This window comes from Tamandua tetradactyla, chromosome 8, assembly GCF_023851605.1.
Source record: "Tamandua tetradactyla isolate mTamTet1 chromosome 8, mTamTet1.pri, whole genome shotgun sequence".
NCBI lineage: Eukaryota > Metazoa > Chordata > Mammalia > Pilosa > Myrmecophagidae > Tamandua > Tamandua tetradactyla.
Genome location: NC_135334.1, coordinates 123,013,834 through 123,031,927, shown reverse-complemented (window position 1 = coordinate 123,031,927; position 18,094 = coordinate 123,013,834). Strand labels below are relative to the sequence as shown.

The 18,094-nt window shown below is 61.4% G+C and overlaps 1 protein-coding gene across 2 annotated transcripts in view; it reads right to left on the bottom strand.

Moving 5' to 3' along the window:
• Positions 1 to 4,119: 4,119 nt before the first annotated feature.
• Positions 4,120 to 18,094, bottom strand: part of CREB3L1 (cAMP responsive element binding protein 3 like 1) — a 32,926-nt gene continuing 18,951 nt past the window's right edge. The window contains exons 2-12 of one of the 2 annotated variants that reach the window (XM_077114543.1): positions 17,034 to 17,262; positions 13,975 to 14,138; positions 12,078 to 12,156; positions 10,615 to 10,772; positions 9,945 to 10,094; positions 9,790 to 9,848; positions 9,244 to 9,312; positions 7,867 to 7,966; positions 7,156 to 7,282; positions 4,929 to 5,196; positions 4,120 to 4,762 (exon numbers count right to left, since the gene is read on the bottom strand). In XM_077114543.1, the coding sequence (XP_076970658.1) occupies positions 4,756 to 4,762; positions 4,929 to 5,196; positions 7,156 to 7,282; positions 7,867 to 7,966; positions 9,244 to 9,312; positions 9,790 to 9,848; positions 9,945 to 10,094; positions 10,615 to 10,772; positions 12,078 to 12,156; positions 13,975 to 14,138; positions 17,034 to 17,262 (1,410 nt within the window). In that variant the 3' untranslated portion in view covers positions 4,120 to 4,755. Of the gene's footprint in view, positions 4,800 to 4,928; positions 5,197 to 7,155; positions 7,283 to 7,866; positions 7,967 to 9,243; positions 9,313 to 9,789; positions 9,849 to 9,944; positions 10,095 to 10,614; positions 10,773 to 12,077; positions 12,157 to 13,974; positions 14,139 to 17,033; positions 17,263 to 18,094 lie in introns of both variants that reach the window. The other variant, XM_077114542.1, reaches the window with a different exon arrangement.

The following is an 18,094-nucleotide window of genomic DNA, read 5'->3' as shown; positions in this document are numbered from 1 at the left end:
GCCATCCTGGGATTGAAGCCCCACCTTGGCCCATCCCCGTACCGGCATTGGCCACAGCTGCCCTCCCTGCTGCCCAGCGCTTTGGTTTCTAGGTGGAACGTCATGTTTGCTGTGACAATGTGATGCAGGGTGACTGGCCCTGTGGATGCCGCCACATGTGTGTGCAGCAAAGCATCCTGCCGGGCTGACAATGGAGTGGAAGCTGCAGCCCCATCTCTGGGGACACACTGGGGTGACCCCCTTCACGGGTGGTGACACATGGCACTGGCGAGGTGGAGTATCACCAGGTGGGTTATCCTGGCATCCTAACACAGGCTGGGGAGACCTTCTGGGATGGACTGACATAGGTGGGGATTGCAGGTGACCATGCTTTGACTAGCTCACCAAGCCCTGGGCACTCTGCATTAGTCACTCCAGGAAGCCCCGGTGTTCTTGGGACTTGTGCAGGACCAAAAAGATGAGGGTGGGGTGGAGATGGGTGTCTAGAGGAGAAGGCATGGATGCTCAGAAGGGGATTGGAGAGCTGGGGCTTTGAAACCAACCAGACCTGTGTCCACATACCAGCTTTGCCTCTTATTAGGCTGCATGACCTTAGTCATCATTTCACCTCTCTGAGCCTCACTTCCCTCATATCTAAAGTGGAAATTAAAATACCCAGCCCTTAGTATTGTTTTGAGTCCTAATTGGGATACGTAATAAAGACCTCAGTCCAACGCCTGGTATGTGGAAGCTGACCCACCAGTGGGAGGGCGCTGATGTGAAACCCCATCGTGTCAGGAGCTGCGTGTTGTTTGTGCCTCCAGGCTAGCGCGTTGCCGTGCACACAAGGTACACCCCACACATTTGTTAAACAAATGAATGAGGTCCGTGCAACGGTGGCTCAGTGGCAAGAATTCTCGCCTGCCGAGCTGGAAACATGGGTTCGATTCCCGGAGCCTGCCCAGGCCAAAAAAAAAAAAAAAAGGTAAATGAATGAATGAACGATGAGGGATCATGCCAGAAGTCAGCTGCGTCTCCCGGTCCTCTGAGCGACTGCTTCAAACTTCCCCCATTCTCCCAAATTCACTTCCCACGCAGTCCTCCCCGAAGTCCTCCTACGGCTCGGCCATGAGAGGACAGCCTCTGTGTTCTGTCTCTTCCCACGTTTAACTGCCCTCCCTTTCCATCCAGGTCCCTCCAAGATGCTTCACGCCACCCGCTCCCTGGGTCCCATCCCCACCCACCTCATCCCTCAGCTTCCACCTATGCTGGCTCTTTGTTTTCTAGAAATAACCATGGCCAGCTCTCTCCCATCTAAAAAAGCAGCGCTGAGCCGCTCTTGGTCACAAATACACCCCTCTTCCAGCTGCCGCCCTCTGCCCCTTCCTGAAAATCACCTGCAGCCCCTCCTCCCTAGTGCTCACTTCCCCTCCTCCCTAGTGCTCACTTCTGCTGCTCTTGTTTCTGCTTCAACTCTGCCAGTCTCACTTCTGCCCCTTCTCGCCTACCAAGGCTATTGGTGACCTCCTCATTGACAAACTTAATGGACGCTTTGTCTTCTCATCATACAGAGCCTCTCCCATGGTATCTGACTGTCCCTCCTTGCAGCTCTCCTCCAGGTTTCTGGGACACTCACACTATCCTGGTTTTCCTCTCATCTTCCATCATTCCTTCTCAGACGCCTTCTTTGTTCATACCTCTTTCCCCACTCGTTGTAATTTCCGTCTTTCCTGGAGTCCTGCCCTCATTTCTCTTCCCTTTTGCCACCCAGATGCTGACAATTTTCTCATCTCCAGCCCGGATCCTTCTCTCCCAAGGCCTAGATTTGTATCTTCGTGGGAACATTCTATAGACAACACCAACACCAAGATTTGCTAAAGGAATTCTTATCTTTCTCTCCAAACCTGTCCTTCCTCGGGAATTCCCTGTCTTTGGGAACTGTCTCATCATCCGCCAGACCCCACGCCCCACACCAATGCGTCCTCCCAGACTCTGCCCTCTCTTTCGCACCCCACAGCCAATTTGAAGCCGATTAACTCCTCATTATCTCTGGAATCTGGCTCATCCTCTTTGCCCATTCCCAGGCTCTCAGGACAGGGACAGGCAAATCTGATTATCTCACTCTCTGGCTTAAAGTATTCCGTGGCTCCTCTTCACCTTCAGGACAGCGTGTGCTTCCCTTTGAGCCCTGAAAGGACTGTGCTCTTCATCAGGGCCAGGGGGAGGCCGAGGGTGAATGGGCCAGGGGTGTGCATGTGTCCTTGAGAGTGAGCACCCAGGCACCCGCCTGCCGCACCCTGGCCTGGCCCTGCTTTTTATGGCTCCACCTCTTCTACCCTACCCAACCCTCTCCCCTCATCCTTCTCTTCCTTACCAGCTCCTAAGATTTAGCTCAAGGGTCACCTCCTGAGGTGGTCATCTCTGCCCTCCCAGATCCGAATTACATGACACTGTTCTGTGCCCCTCACACCCTCTCCACCCTTCAACCACACCGGCCCTGTTGCTGGGCTACTCTTCCGCCCGCACAGCGACCGGGGCCCTTTCAGGCAGCTTGTTGAATGACTGACGGAGGGAACGGATGAATCAATCAGTAAATGGGGTTGTGCAGGAAGTTACTGCTGAAAGTAAGAACAGCCTGGGGTCTGGATTCCAGGTGCTGAACGGACTTGCCGTCTCGGCCTGCCCTTTCCAGCAGTCAGAACCAATCCCTTGAGGAGGTCAAGCTGAGGCCGGGGCAGGGACGGGGCCTGGCAGCCAGTTCTGAGGTTCCACGTTCCTGCCTGGTCTTACCAGCTCCTCTCCTGGCGGGCAGCTGGGCAGCTCCTTCCACCATGGCCCCTGCTCCCGAGTGTGAGGGTGGCCTGTCCTCAGGAGCCAGTCCAAATGCCTCAGTAAGGCATTCGAGTCCGTCCGGCTCGGGCCCCTGCCCACCTTCCAGCCTCAACTCCCGGCATCCCTGCCCTCTCCCTTCTAGCTGTTCCGAACAAGTTGAAGTTCCTTGTCACTCCTGTCTCGGCGGCCTTTGCCCCTGCAGCTCTCTCTTCCTGGAGTACCCCTCTCTTCTTTCCTGTTTATTTCCGACTGTTCTTCCTATCAGCTCCTCCCAGGGCCCTTGATACTCAAGTCTGGGCACAGCACCATCATGCAGCCCTTAGGACACTGCACTGCTATAGGCCAGAAGTAAAATATAATGTTTATTGCATGCACTCTCTGAGCCGGGCCCATCGGTTCTCCACAGCAGCCTCGGCATTGGGCATTGCATCTGCTTTAGAACTGGAGGACAGAGGCTTGCCTTCGCTGGGTGCTCTGCTCAGGGCCTCTCAAGGTTCCAGTCCAAGCACTGGCCGGCCAGGCTCTAATCTGGAGCTTGGGGCCCTTTTCCCAGCTCACTGGGGCTGCTGGCAGAATTGGATTCCTTGCTGCTGTGGGACTGAGGCCCTGGGGCCCAGAGGCCGCCCCTTTCCACACCGCTCACAGCAAGTCTATTTGCTTGTTCAAGCCAGCAGTGGGCGCCTGAAGGGTCCAGTCTCTCCTTTAAGGACGCATGCCTGATTAAGTCAGGCCCACCCACAATAATCACCCCCCTCGATGAGCTCTGTATCAGCCCATTTGGGGCCTTCCTTACTTCTGCGCATCCCTCACCTTTGCCAGATGGTCTAACTGTGGGGCTGATCTCCTGATCGTCTGGTTCCCACCCCCCGAGGGAAAGGGATCACAAGGGTGTGTTGGGAATTCTGCTTCTCACACAGAGCTAGCAAGTGGCATGAGCCCAGCCATTCCTACACCGAAGTTCGTGCCTCCTATCAGGCTACGCCAAAGGACAGAGAGCCCAAGAAATGGCAGGTCTTAGTTGCTCCCCTCCCCAAAGGGAGTGGGTGTGGCGTGCGAGCCTCTCTTCTCCACCCGAGCAACTGGAGGTGCTGGAGAAGCCGGGGGGTGGGGGGGTGTTGTTGCGGTGTGGGGCAGAACTCGGTGTCTGCCGGGGAGAGGAAGGCCCAAGAGCAAAGAGCAATGCCTTTCTTATACCTCCCCCCGCTGGCCCAGGATGTAAAATAAACTTACCTTTCCCACTTCCCAGCTCTCAGCACCGCCCCCGCCCCCGCCCCCAGCTCCTCACAAAGAAAAGTCCAAAGCCAGGGATTGATGCTGAATCTTTTTTTTTTTTTTGATTTTGCTTTCTTAAAGCGTGTGCTGAGCGGATGGATCGAGCAGTCTGGCAATTAAAAAGGCCCAGCGGCTTGGGCAGCGGCAGGGGGCGGCCAGGTGAGGGGAGGGTACCCTCTTTCCTGGGCCAGGAAACAGCAAAGCCTGCACTAACTTCATAAAATACAAAACGGGGGGTGGGGGGGGGTGGGAGGGGGAGACTTGTAAAATACAATATCTTAGGGGTGGACAATAATAAAAAATAAGGCTCATTATTTACAAACAATTTCTGTTCTTGGTCTCTGTACAGCGGGAAGGGGGATGGACGTGTGTCGGGGTCGGTGCGTGTGTCGGTGCGTGTGCACGGGGGCAGGAGGCTGTGAGGAGGAACAGGGCCCAGTGAGGGGCTGATCCGAGAGGATGGAGGGAGAGAGCGGGCCGGCCGGCCCAGGGGAATGGTCCAGAGGTCGAGGTGAGGGGACAGGCCCCAGCCTGGGCACGGGGCGACGGGGAGGGGCAGGACCCCCTCAGCCAGGACTGGAGGCCCCAGGGGCAGGGGCGCGAGCCGGATCCAGGTTGGAGAGCAAGACGTCCCTTCTCCTGGGGGTGGGGGCGCGTCCTGGGTCCTGGGTCTCACAGGCTAGGAGAGGTGGACGGTGCTGTTGGGGCCCAGCTCCCTGGGGAGCGGGACGAGAAGCTGAGTGACGCAGGGCAGGGGAGGGGGGAGCCCAACGAGGTCTGCGTGGGGAGGGAGGCGTGGAGGGTGAAGTCTCGGACCCCAGGCACGGAAGGGGTCAGCCACCCACCTCTCGTGGAACCACTCCTTGGTGTGGGAGAAGTCGGGCCCGGTGCCATTGCTGCCGACGTCCTCGGGCCAGGCCTTACTCAGGTACTTGGAGGTCCCGTGGGCGCTGTCCAGGTGGTCGAGCTTCAGGGGGTCCTGGGGCCGCGGCTCCGCTGGCCCCCCCGGCTTGATCTCCCAGCCGTCCGGGGGCTCCACGGGCAGCAGGGTGCGGCGGGCATCCTCCCAGGAGCCCACGCCCTCATCGTAAAACAGGAGGCTGCGGGAGGGCACTGGAGGGGGTGCAGTACAGGTGAGTGTGGTGCCAAGCTCCCCCCTTTCGTGCTGGCCACGCACACACTGCATGGGGAAGGACAGGCCTGCACCGGTTGGGGCCCTCCCTGGGCCACATGGCTTGCTTTAAACTTTCTGAGCCTCAGTTTGCTCATCTGTGAAATAGGGGTGCCAGCACCAACCTCACAGAGATGTGAGGGTTCAGGAGAGTGGTCTGGGGAAGTGACTGAAACTGCATTTAGTAAGCGCTCGGGAGATGTTAGCTCTTCCTCAGCAGAGGCTGCCAGGTTGGGGGTTGGGAGAGCTGGGTTCTAATTCTGCCTCCACCACTCACATTATAGAAGACCTGAGCCAGCTCTTCCCCATTCTAGACTCTACCTGGGCCATCAGGGAAAGGGGGGAAGAGAAAGCAAGCATTTGCTGGACACCTACTGTGTGCAAGCATTGTGCAAGGCTCTTTAATCCATATCAATCCATACCCCAGAAAGGCCTGGGTGTCGGGTTCTCTTTGGCCCATTTCTTAGACCGGGTTAACTGGTCCTCCAGGCCGTTAGGTGAGAATGTCCACATTAGAAGGTGGGATTCAAACGAGATCCACCTGCTCCAGGGACTAGGCCTTCCCCCATCACCCTTCTGGCTTTCGCAACCCTAGCTTGATCATCTACATGGAAAACACCCCCTGGAATCAAGGAATTCTCCTACAGCCTCTGTCCACACTTGTGGAAAACGCCTGCTCCAAACGCTACCTCCCATCAGGTGCGTCTTCCTCCTCACTGCATTGCCTCCCAGCGGCTCATTCACGGCCTCCTGTGACCCCAGCTTTGTCCAGCGACGTCCCCCCAGCCCATGTCCATCCTCCCACCCCTCTGGGTCCCTCCACACGGGGCTGTCTGGCTTGGGAAAAATGCACACGTGCCTCTCCGATCCTTGCTGCTCACACCCTGCCCTCTCCTTCTCCAGCCACACTTGTCCAGGGAGTGGCTTTCCCTCGCCCCCACTTCCTCTTCCTTAGCCCTCCCCACAGGGCTTCCTACTCTCAAGGTCATCCTCCCCCCGAATCCCTCCTCCTTGCACTCACAGACTCCCTGACCTCCTCTCTCTGACCTTGCATCTGTTTCCTCTTCCTCCTCTGGCCATGCCAGATATGTCACTCCCGGTAAATGAGGAACGACTGTCCGGAAGTCCCTCTGTCGGTCTACCTGGAGTACTTTCTGCCTCTGAAATCCACGTTACTCTGTTCCAGGTCTCTATCCCAGTTCCTTCCTTGCCCCCCAAGTGTCCTTTCTCCCAGTGTGTGACCTTCACAAACGGCGGGAGCAGGCCCAGTCAGCAAGCACCTGCGCGGTCCCAGATGCAGTGCCGGGAGCTCCTTTCACTTCCCAGCAGTCTCGCTCCGAAGTGCGGAGCTGGAGCTCCCAGTCTCCAGATGAAGGAGTTACAGTTTGCAGAGCCTGAGCCTCAAGGCCAAGATCACCCGGTGCGCACGGGGCCACACCAGGCAGGCCGGACGCTGAAGCCCCGCACGCTCAGCCCCGCGCTGCACCTCCCCGAAGGGCAGGCGTGACCCCTTGCCGCCCTCCCCTCCTGCGCCCTGGTAGCCATCGCCAACGGACAGGCACTCCTCCTGGTAACTCCGACATGCCTCAGAGTCCTTCTCAACAAAGGCCACCGGCAGCCACCGCCCCGTACTGGCCCTGAGCTGTGCCCAGCTGTGAAACGCAGATGTGCTCAGCAGGGCCCCCGCCCCAACTCCGGAGGCTGCAGGGAACGAGGGGCTCTGAGGGCTACTTTCCATCCCCCCACTAATGCCGAGCACATCACAGCCCCTCTCTGGGCCTCGGTCCCGCTGCAAAGTGAGACGTAGAAGAGGCCAGCCCCAGGCTCGGCTCCTCCCGCGTGTCCAGCACCCCCCGGAAGCTGGGGCTGGGGAGAGCAGCTGCAGGACGGGAGGGACTCACTCTGACTGGCCGCGTAGACGGTGTCGGAGGCCGCGCGGTCGTCCCTCATGGTCCGGGAGCCGGTCGAGAACTCGGGGAGGCAGGGCACGAGGGAGCCCAGCACCAGAACGAAGCACAACGCCGCCACCTGGCGGCCGAGAGGGGCGCTGCAGGCCTGGGGCGGAGAGGGACTGCCAGCCCGGCCCCGCCCCCAAACCGCTTGGTGCAAAGGGCTCCGCGCTTTCGTAGAAGGGCGCTCCTGGGGGCCGCTGCGCGGGGTCCCCACCGCTCCGGAGAGGGTGGGGCTGCCTGGGCCCTCCTCTCGTGCACTGCAGGGCCCCCACCCGAGGCCCCATGGCAGGACAGGGACCCGGTGGCCGGGACTGGGCGCAGCAGGCGGCCGGCTGCCCGTTTCTGGGGAGGCGGGGAGGCACTGCAGGCCTGAGCCACGCCCCGGGCAGGCCCTCTTTGGGGGTTCAGGGCATTTGCTCAGCTCCCCACCATCCACTCGAAGAAGAACCCAGCCCAGCTTCTGGGACCTCCCCTGGCCCGGCCTGCGCAGCCGCCTCCTGGACGGACCTGTCTCACCGTCCCTGGCTGCGTTCACGGCGGCCACGGGGCCACCTACGCCTGGGTTGGAGCTCTTCTAGAAGGTTCCATGGGCTCCGCGGACGAGGCTGGGTTCTACCTGGGGCCCCACCGTGGTGGCGCAGGCTGGCCGGCGGCACCTACCATGAGGCAGGTCCCGGTCTGGGTGGCGGCCATCTTGTAGGGCCTGGACATGTTGTTGGTCACGAGAGTCTGGAGTTTCTGCAGCTGCTGGAGCAGCGTCCTGCGGAGGGCACAGCAGTCACCCCGCACGCTCCGGCCAGCGCACAGCAGTCAGCTCCCGCCTGGCCCTGTGGCGCGCTGGGCACTGGGGCACCCGGGGCAGGGGTCCCTGGCCGGGCCAGGCTGGGGACACTGGGGACCAGCCACGGGGAGACGGACGTCCACTCCTCACACCGGCCAGCGGTCCCTGGCGGCCGCTAGTTTTTAAATCGCGTTGCTGGTTGTGCGCCTTAGCACTGGCTCCTCAGGGCTTTCCCCGTTGGACCCCTTTTCCGACGGCGGGCTCCCGAGGGCGGGGCCGGACCCTGCCGTGGACTCTCGAGCAGGACAGGGAGCACGTGGGCCAGTCCCCGCGGCCCAGGCACGGACAGCAGGGGCTGAGCCGTCCCCAGGGCCCTGCCGCAGCTGGAGCCGAATCTGAGCCACAGAGAGAGCTCCCCCTTTCCGCCCCCATTCCTGGGGTTCTGCAGGCAGTGGCCACACACCCCTGGAGAAGCGGAGGGACAGGTTTCATGGGGAACGCTGGGCTGTCGTGTGGGCTGTTTTACTGAGCTCTGACACTATCACGGTTCAGAATAACAACAACGACAGCAAAGAATAAAAGCCAACACAACTCGAGCATCATTTCATGCCAAGCCCTGAGCTGGGCACTTTGCCTGTCATGTCATCGAATCCTCCCAACAATCCTCTGGGACAGCGCTTCTGTCTCGCTCACTGAGACAGAGAAACTGAGGCACAGAGTTTGGACAGTTTGCGCAGTCACATAACAGCACAGCCGTGAGTATGTTTGTCCCGTGGCCGCCGGACGCCCTGCTGCAAACGCCTCTGAGCCGTAATTGTGCACGCTGGCACCTGGGTACCTAGGAAAGTGCGCCTTGGGATTCGCCGTCCTGCGTCCCGAGACCCGCGTCTCTAACAAGCGCCAGGCTGCGCTTGCTGTCCAGGGGCCTCAGTTGGAGCAGCAGGATCCCCCCGGCCCTCCTCAAACTTCCGGGGGCATCAGAGTGACAGTCCCTGGGCCTTCCCTCTGGAGAGCCTGGCTCAGTGGGTGTGGCGTGGGCCCAAGAACATACACTTCTGAGTGGGCCCCGGGCCTGGGTGCGTGTTGGAGCTGCCGCTGCCGCTGTCTCCGCAGCTGTTTCCGCGGCCCAGTGCAGTGGAGCCAGGCCGGGCAGCAGGGGGTCAGGGTACCACGAGGTGCGGACCGCAGGAGCCCGCTGCTGGGCCTCTGTCTCCCAGACTCATCTCTCCCCCCACCCCGCGGGCGGCGCGGCCCACCTGTTGGCGTTCTCCAGGGTCTCCACTTTCTTCCAGAGCTCATTGTTCTCCGACGTGAAGGTCTCCACCCTGCGGGGCGACGGGCTCCACTCACGGGCAGCCCTCAGACACAGGGGTCCCCCAGCACGCCCACCGCCCGCCCTGCACCCCCAAACCAAGGGTGCCCTGCAAGAGGGGACGGGGCCCAGAGCAGGCCGGGGTGGGCCGGGGTGGGCTGGGGTCATCCCGGGGAGGGCTGGGGTGAGCCTGGGCGGGGCCGGGGCAGGTCGGGGAGGGCTGGGGCGGGCTGGGGGCGGGCCTGGGCGGGGCCGGGGCAGGCCGGGGATGGCCGGGGCAGGGCGGGGAGGGCTGGGGTGGTCCTGGGGGAGGGGAGGGCCGGGGAGGGCTGGGGGTGGGGCCGGGAGGGCTGGGGCGGGGCCGGGGCAGGGCGGGGAGGGCTGGGGGTGGGGCCGGGAGGGCTGGGGCGGGCTGGGGCGGGCCGGGGCAGGACGGGGAGGGCAGGGGAGGGCCGGGGCGTGCCGGGGCACCGCACACCCTGAGCCTTACTTCTTCTCTAGACACTCCACGTATTCCTTCTTCTTACGGCGGCTCTCCTGGGCTGAGATCTGGAAGGAGCAGCCCCTGACGGGTCACCGCTGCCGCCCCCAGGCCCCGCTGCGCCCACGAGCCGAGGTCCGGCCCCCCGGGCGCCCCCCGCGCACCTTGTTCTTGATTTTCCTGCGGACCCGCTTCAGGGCCTTCTCCTCGGCCTTGGTGAGCGGGAGCTTGGTGGGGACCGGGTAGCCCTCGGCGACCAGCGTGCGCTTCTCCTCCTCGGTCAGGAGCAGCGGCCCCGACGTGCCCTGCAGCTTCTGCGGGGCGGGGCGCGGGCTCAGGAGCGCCAGCTCTCCACCCCCGCGCTTCTGCCCCGGCGCCCTGCCTGCTCCCGGGCCCCTCGCCCGCCCGTCAAAGGGGACCGGTTTGGAGGAATCCCAGGGCTGAAGCAGAGCCCGTGTGCGGGGCCCTCCGCGCCTGGCCTGCTGGCCCCTGGGTCAGGCTGACCCCTCCCCGAGCCCACAGCCTTCAAGCCCAGCTGCCCGGGGGCCTGGCAACCCCCCTGCTGTCCTCCCAGGCCTCGCCCCCCGGGCTTTGGGCCCCTGCTGTCCCCAGGCCTCTGAGGGTCAGGAAGGTCAAGTCTGGTCCTGGTTCTCGGCGCTGAGCCCCGCAGGCATCGTGGGCCTCTCCACGGCGCCCCAAAACACTGCCCCCCGCCAGTCGCCACCTCTGGATTCTGACAGGATTGGGGACCAGGCTGGAGGTGCCCCCAGACCTTCCCCTCGGGGGACCCATTTGACACCTTGCCTCCAGGTCATTGTACCCCCGGGGCCTTACGTGGGGGGCGGTGAGGAGAGGGGAGGTGGAGATGGCCGTGGAGGAGCGGGCCACGGGCCGCACAGGGCTGGAGGGGGGCAGAGAGCGGGGGCTCTGGGAGCCGTCACTGTCGCTGCCGTGGCTGCTAGGAGGCGTTGGTGGCATCTGCGCCAGGTCCTCTGCGGGAAGGGAGGGAGGCGGTTGGCAGGGGCACCCAGCCTGCTCTGGCCTCGGGAGTCCAGCCCGGCCATAGCTGGCATCTCAGAGGCCGAGTCCCAAGGCCGCCCACCTCTGGCACAGGGAAGCCTGGCTCCCAGAGCTGCTGCCCGCCGTGGGTGTCACAGGGGTGTTTGGGAGTCCCTCCTCCTCTCTGACGCCATAGGGTCCAAGGGCTGTAAGCCTCGCCTCTAGTTTGCACGACCCCCACGGGGTGCCCGTTGGGGTCAGGCTGGACCAGCAGCAGCCTCTGTCCCTTCCTTCCACTTCCCCCCCCACAGTTTCCGCCTCCAACCTCGGGGCAGCGGGACAGCGGGCACTGTGCTGTCAGCAGCCCGCCGGGAACACTGTCCCCACTCCGGCCCCCGTTGTGCACCCCTCTGCAGCCAGGGCACAGGGACGCCTGACTCCTCGGGCAGCAGGGGGTGCCGGGCAATCTCAGCTGCAGACTCCCGGAGCTCTGCCTGCTGCAGAGCTGGGCTGGGTAGAGCCAGGTCGCACCCTGCCAGGCATGAGGCTGACCCGCAGCAGCCTTGCCTCCCTGCCTTGTCTAGGGGCCATACTGCAAAGAGCACCAGACTCGGAGTCGGAGACTGAGCTCAAGTCCCGCTGTTGTCCCCCCGCCCGGCCCCTCCCAGCCCCATCTGGGTGGGGTGGACTGGCCCCCCGCATGGAGCCATGAGGATGCACTACGTGGAGGGTCCTTCCAGGCTGCAAGCCTCCCTGACCTGAAAGGTACTGCCTGTCTTGGTACACCCGGGGCTTGGCACACTGTGGGTGCCTAACCCACACCTGATGAACTAGTGGGGTGGGACTGGGAAGACTTCTGTGGCTGACCGTAGGGCGCTTCCTCACACCCGCTCTCCCCTTCGGGAGCTGGGTGTCCAAACGGCATCCCAGGTGCCGGGATCTGCACTCCTGGCACCCACGCCACTGCTGGGCTCCCACGGGGGACCTACGTGGTGCAGGGGCTCTTCTCCCGGAGACGTGGAGCTGCCCACGGACCCTTGCGGGACCCGCAGGTGGACGGCTATAGAGTGGGCTTTGGTTAGTAGCAACGTGGGGGGGGGGATTAGCAAAGAGGATGGGCAGGTGCTGGGGGCCGAGAACAGAGACGACCCTCGTGGCTTTGGTAGGACGGAGACTGGAAGGAGGGCCCGATGGATGGAGAGTTGGCGGTGGGGTGAGATGAATTCTGGGGAAGGAAGGGGTGCGGGGGAAGGATGGCCTGGCCTAGGAGGGTGGGCGTGCCGTCCCTGCCCGCTCACCTGGTGACACTTTGAGGAACTGGTTCACCTCCTGGGGCTCCGCTTTGATCACCGGCAGCTGGGTGGTCTCTCCCGGGGCCTGAGGAGGAGGCAGGCCCAACTCCATCAGCCGCTCCCCGGGGCTGCCCCCGCCACGCCACCCCCACCCCGTCTCCAGCCCTGAGCGGTGCTGGGCCCTGCATGGGGGGCAGGGCTCCTGACCCAGGAGAAGCAGAGCCAAGTTCTCAGGCGTGGAGAGACCGGGTCATGCCTAAGAGGATCGCACAGTGCCCATGTGGTGGGGCTGGAAACTTCAGCTCGGAGAAGGAGGGCTTCCGCAACCCCAAGGCCGGCCCTGGGAGGGGCGGGCGGCTGCCCTGGGGATGACAGTGCTGACAGAGGTCCAGAAGAAGCAGGCGCTAACTGGCTGGGGGCTCAGAAGGACTGCCGGGGCAGGTGAAGCTTGAAATGCGTCCTGAAGTGGAAGTGGGAGTATGGCAGGCGGAGGCCAGGCCAGGGCGAGAGGGAAAGGGCTCCAGGCAGAGGGAAAAGCATGTGCGGAGGCGCAGAGGGCAGAGAGAGTGTGGCTGGGCGTGGAAACTGCACGTGTCCAGTGTGTGGAGCATGCAGTGGTGGCGTTGGCGTGGAGTGCTCGAAACGAGACCAGAAAGCCGCGGGCAGGGGCAGACAGAAGACAAAGGAGTTAGAAGCAACAAGGAGCCCCTAAAGGGCTTTGAGCAAGGAACAGATGGAATTAGATTTACATTTTTAACAAGCATGCATTTCCATTTGTGTGCATCCGACTTGTGGTGCCAGGAAGGACTCCCGGGAGGCAGTAGGTGTGGGTTTCGGGTCGGGGGACAGCGCTCACGGCACTGTGGGTGGGACAGCAGGCAGTGCGGATCACAGAAGGTTCCGGTCAGCGGGGATGCTGGGCCCTCTCCCAGCCCTGCTGCAGGGGGCAGTGAGGGGATTGGGGGATTGGGGTGCAGGGTGACCACAGCCTGTGGTTCCTGTGCTTTCCACTTGTGTGGGGGAAGTGTGGGCTCCAAGGTCTGGCAGGCCGGGCTTGGCTCCTTTCTGAATCTCTGACTCAGTTTCCTGACCTGAGGCACGTGCCCGGCCTCCAAGCCCCTGGCTGCGGCTGGGGTTGCTGCAGCCACGCCTCCCCTCCAGCTTTGGACAGGCTTGGAGGGCCTGGCAGCCGGCATGGGGATGGCCTCAAAAGTCCCGCACATTCTCAGCAACCCCTGATGGATGGGTCATTGGCAGGGAGCAGCTGGCCTTCTTGCCAGCTCGAGCAAGAAGGCACGGGGGCAGCGGCAGCACGTGCCAACCCCAGCTCCAGGGACTTTTGGATGGCCCTCATTGCACATCTTAGGCCGCCCTGAGGGGTGGTTCACACTCCCATTTTACAGAGAAAGAAGCTGGGGAAGAGAGGAGGCGAAAGCTCAGAGCACAAGAAGGAGCCAAGCAGGGGCCCAGGTGGCAGGGGCCAGGGAGCTGGGCCTCAGTTTCCCAAAGGGGTCTTTAGCTGTCATCTTTGGACTTGGGAGCTGAATGCCATTATTGGCTCGGCAATATGGGTCAGAAATATTCATTTCAAAGATGTAAACAGTTGAAGTATAGCACACTTTCTGTCACCCCATTTTGTTATCTTGTAAATAACAAAATGGAGAAAAGGAAAGGGCCTGGGTTGTGGGCTTCTCCGAGCCCCTAGGCCTGGCCCGGCCTGACTCCCTGCGAGCTCTCCTGCACAGGTGAGGCCTCGTGGATTCCCAGGGATGGCCAAGGGGTGGCCACAGGGAGGGCCGCGGCCGGGCTGGGAGCCCACGGGTTGCACGCTGCCTGTTCACAGGGCTGTGCAGGGCTTTGGACACCTCTTCCCACCAGACACCCCCTCCCCGCCTCGGCTCACCTGGTGGGGGATGGGCAGCCTGGACAGGGCGCTGAGGCCCAGCAGCGGGGCTGGGGCCATGGCAGCGGCAGCCAGAGGGCCCATGGGCAGCTCCGGCCCCTGCTCCTGCTTCACCATGACGGAGCACAGCGTGTGGCCCAGGGCCCAGGCACCAGGCTCCGCATCTGGGGGAGGGCACAGGACTGGGTCAGGGGGCTCCCAGAGCATAGGCTCAGCCCCCCGAACTCTGGGAGCTGCTCCAGACTGACCTGAGGAGAGATGCCAGGGTGTGGACGAGGAGATGGGCAGGAAAGGGCAAGGCGGTGGGGGTGGGTGGCGGTTGCTCAGGGGGCAACGGGTTGGGGCTGGGACCAGTGGGGCCATCCCAAATTGCAGCTTATGGAGTGGACTTGGTTAATAGACTGGACCCTTCCTGAACAGCTGTGTGACCTTAGGCAAGTCGCTCAACCTCTCTGAGCCTTAGCTTCCTCATCTGTAAAGTGGGGGAGAGTAAGTAGCCATAGCTATTAGGGAGGTTTTGAGGATTCAGTAGAGTAATGCATGGGAAGCCCTTAACACAGGACCTGACAAGTGGTAAATGTTCACTAAAGGTAGTGACTGATAATACAATGGCTATTTTCTGGCGAACACTCACTGAGCTGTGCTGGGTGCTGGGGCTCCGGAGAGAATCGCCAGCAGATTAGTGTAGCTGGGATGGAAGGAGAAACGGAAGATGGGGCCAAGGCAGCCAGTAGGGGTGGCATGGTCTTGGAGGCTGGGCTAGAAGCTGTGACTTTATCCTACAGCTTTTGAGGAAGATTAACCATGCTTAAATGGATCATTCTGGAAAAGTTCTCTCTGTCTGCTTGGAGAGGCTGGAATGGCTGCAGGCAGGATGGAGGCAGGAGGTCAGAATGGAGGCAGGAGGCCTGCAGGAGGCCAGGATGGAGGCAGGAGACCTGCATGTGGCTGTTGACATGGGCTGGGGAGAAAAGCTGGAGCCTGAACAACGGCCGTGGCAGGGGGCACTAGAGAAAAATGTAGAAGGAAGAATCAATGGAACCTGTTGGCTTAGGGGGCTGTGGGAGGTGAAGGGGGATGTGGGGGGTGATACTCAGGCACCCAGGGGCAGAGGTCCCCTCCTGGCCTCCCTGGGCCAGCGGCCAGTGGGTGGTGGACATGGCCCCTTTCCCTGATGGGTGCTACAATCCTTCCAAGTCAGCCCTGCCCACAATAACCCAGCCCCCAGCCCCAAGCACAGCCTGCAGTGCACCCTGGTAGGGAGGGGAGGACTGAAGGGGACCCCAGACTTTGGGTCCTGCTGTGGGTGGGGAGTGGGACTGGCATGGCAGGAGCTCCCCTCGGAGGCCCCATCCCGCTGGGGCCTGAGTAACCGGCTCTGGACCCCAGACTCCCCCCAGGGCTCCAGGAACACCCACAAACCTCCCAAATTACAGGGCCGGGCCAGCGGCTTCCGGGAAGCTACCCTGGCAGAGCACCCACAGACAAACTGCTTTAAAAATAGACCTGAGGGAGCCTCGGAGGGGCTGGACAGAGAACCTGCCCTGGGAGGGTGTCCACTGGCACCCCTGCCCGCCTCCACAGGCCTGGCTGAGGCCAGCGCAGGGCAGAAGCCGAGACCTCAGCAACCACGAGCCCGGGGCCCACTTAAGCTGCAGAGGGTGGCCTGCCTTCCCCAGCGAGGGGCACAGTGCCCACCCCTGCCCTGGGAAGCAGCTCACACTTCCTTACTCGCTTACTCCTCCCTGCAACCCCACGGAGCTGGCACCTCTGTTCTCCCCACTGTACAGGGGAGAGAATTAAGAAACTTGCTCAAAGTCATTGTTCTCTGGAGGGAAAAGGGACCTAGCACCCTACTCACTGTTCTGTGGTCACAGTGGAGATAGGGCTTGTCCATGCTCAGTGAAGAGAGCCACTCACGACTGAGATGTATGTACCAGCCCCTGAGCTGCGTGCTTTACATACATCATTTTTACTCTTGACCAGAACTCTCCAGCTATGTATTATCTTTCCTTTATGGTTAAGGAAACAGGGTCCAGAGAGGTTAAGTAACCTGCCCAAGATCACACAGTAGCAAGTGGAGGCACCAGGATGCACATCAAAGACAGTTCAGATCCAAACCCAGCACCCCTTGCTGCCCCTTGAGGCTGGAAATGTGGCAATGGGGCGAGGTGTAGGATCGGGGGATTGGGCCCCCAGTTTCCACTGTGCCTCTCACGGCACAGGGCCTATATAACTCAGCTCTCTTGAAGCCTCATTTCCCTAATGGGCCCAATGGGGACTATGATAAAAGTGCTTCCTACCTCGGATGTCAGTTGTGAGAAATAAATGAGATCGTTAACCTGGAGGCACCGTGTCAGCTGGAGAGTGCTATCAGAATGTTTATTGCTATTCCCGTTTCGAGATGAAGAAACTGACCCTTGCAGAGGTTAGAGATTTGCCTGCAACCACCCAGCCCAAGGAATGTGACCAGGACCATCCCTATGCAAGAGAAGGCACGGCTTCTGGTTCTGGGCATTCCAGGGCTGCTAGCCTGAGAGGAAGGACTCAGGGGTCCCGGGCTCTACTAGGGGCTGGAGGAGAGGGGAGGTTTGGGGACCTCCATCTTCAGGAATAAAAGCAGGTGCAGGAGTCTCTCCCAGGTAACATGTAGTGAGGGCATGACAGTGAGGAGGTGGTAAGGGTCCAGAATCTTGGTAACTTGTCCATATTTATTCTTTTATCACCCCCAGTTTTTTCCTCAAAATCAGTTAGGGGTTCTTAATCCTGAGTGTGCGTCAGACTTGCCTGGAGAGCTGGGCTCCACCCACAGGAGTCCCATTGGGTGGGTCTGCGGTGGAAGCTGAGCTTATGCATTTCTAACGTTGTTGCTGGTCTGGGGACCGCACTGAGAACCAACGACCTCAGTTATCGGCACAAAACTGTTTAGCGAAGTGCCCATATGGATTTGGTTTAAGGGAAAACAAAAAGTCAGGGAGCAGAAGAGGGGTTTGTGGGTGGCTCATCTCAGAGTTTCAGCCTGCAGCCAAGCCCCCTTCCCTCCTGGACCCCCCTCTCACCTTGGGTGGTGTCCTCCACCTTGATGGGCACAAGGGGACTCTGTGGAGCTGAGTCCCCGCTCAGGGAGTAGCTGTGCTCAGCCTGGATGCCTGGGGCCGGGGAGTCCAGCTCCATGTCCAGGAGAGGGCTCTTCTCATCCAGCACAGGGTCATCAAAGAAACTGCTGAACAGGTCATTGGAGAAGTCCTCCATGCTCTCCGCAAAGTGGTCCAGGTGTTCAGGAAAGTGCTAGGGAAAGAGGAAGGCAGGAGGAGCTTGGGAAAGGGGTGCATATGCTGCTGATACCTGTCTCCACCACTGCTACTACCACCGTCATCACTGCCCCTTCCTATTGCTGTTCACACTGCCACTATTACCACCATCGCCACCACCACCACCACCCCCCCCCCACCACCACCACCCCCCCCCACCACCACCACCACCCCCCCCCCACCACCACCACCCCCCCACCACCATGATCATCACCACCACCACCACCATCACCATCACCACCACCACCACCATCACCACCACCACCACCATCACCACCACCACCACCATCACCATCACCACCACCACCACCACCACCACCACCATCACCACCACCACCACCATCACCACCACCACCACCATCACCATCACCACCACCACCACCACCACCATCACCACCACCATCACCACCACCACCATCACCACCACCACCACCACCACCACCACCATCACCACCACCACCATCATCATCACCACCACCACCACCACCATCACCATCATCATCACCACCACCACCACCACCACCACCACTACCACCATCACCACCATCACCACCACCATCACCGTCACCACCATCACCACCACCACCACCTCCACCACCACCACCATCACCACCACCACCACCACCATCACCACCACCATCACCACCACCACCACCATCACCACCACCACCACCACCACCACCATCACCACCACCACCTCCACCACCACCACCACCACCATCACCACCACCATCACCACCACCACCACCACCATCACCACCACCACCACCACCATCACTACCACCATCACCATCACCATCACCACCATC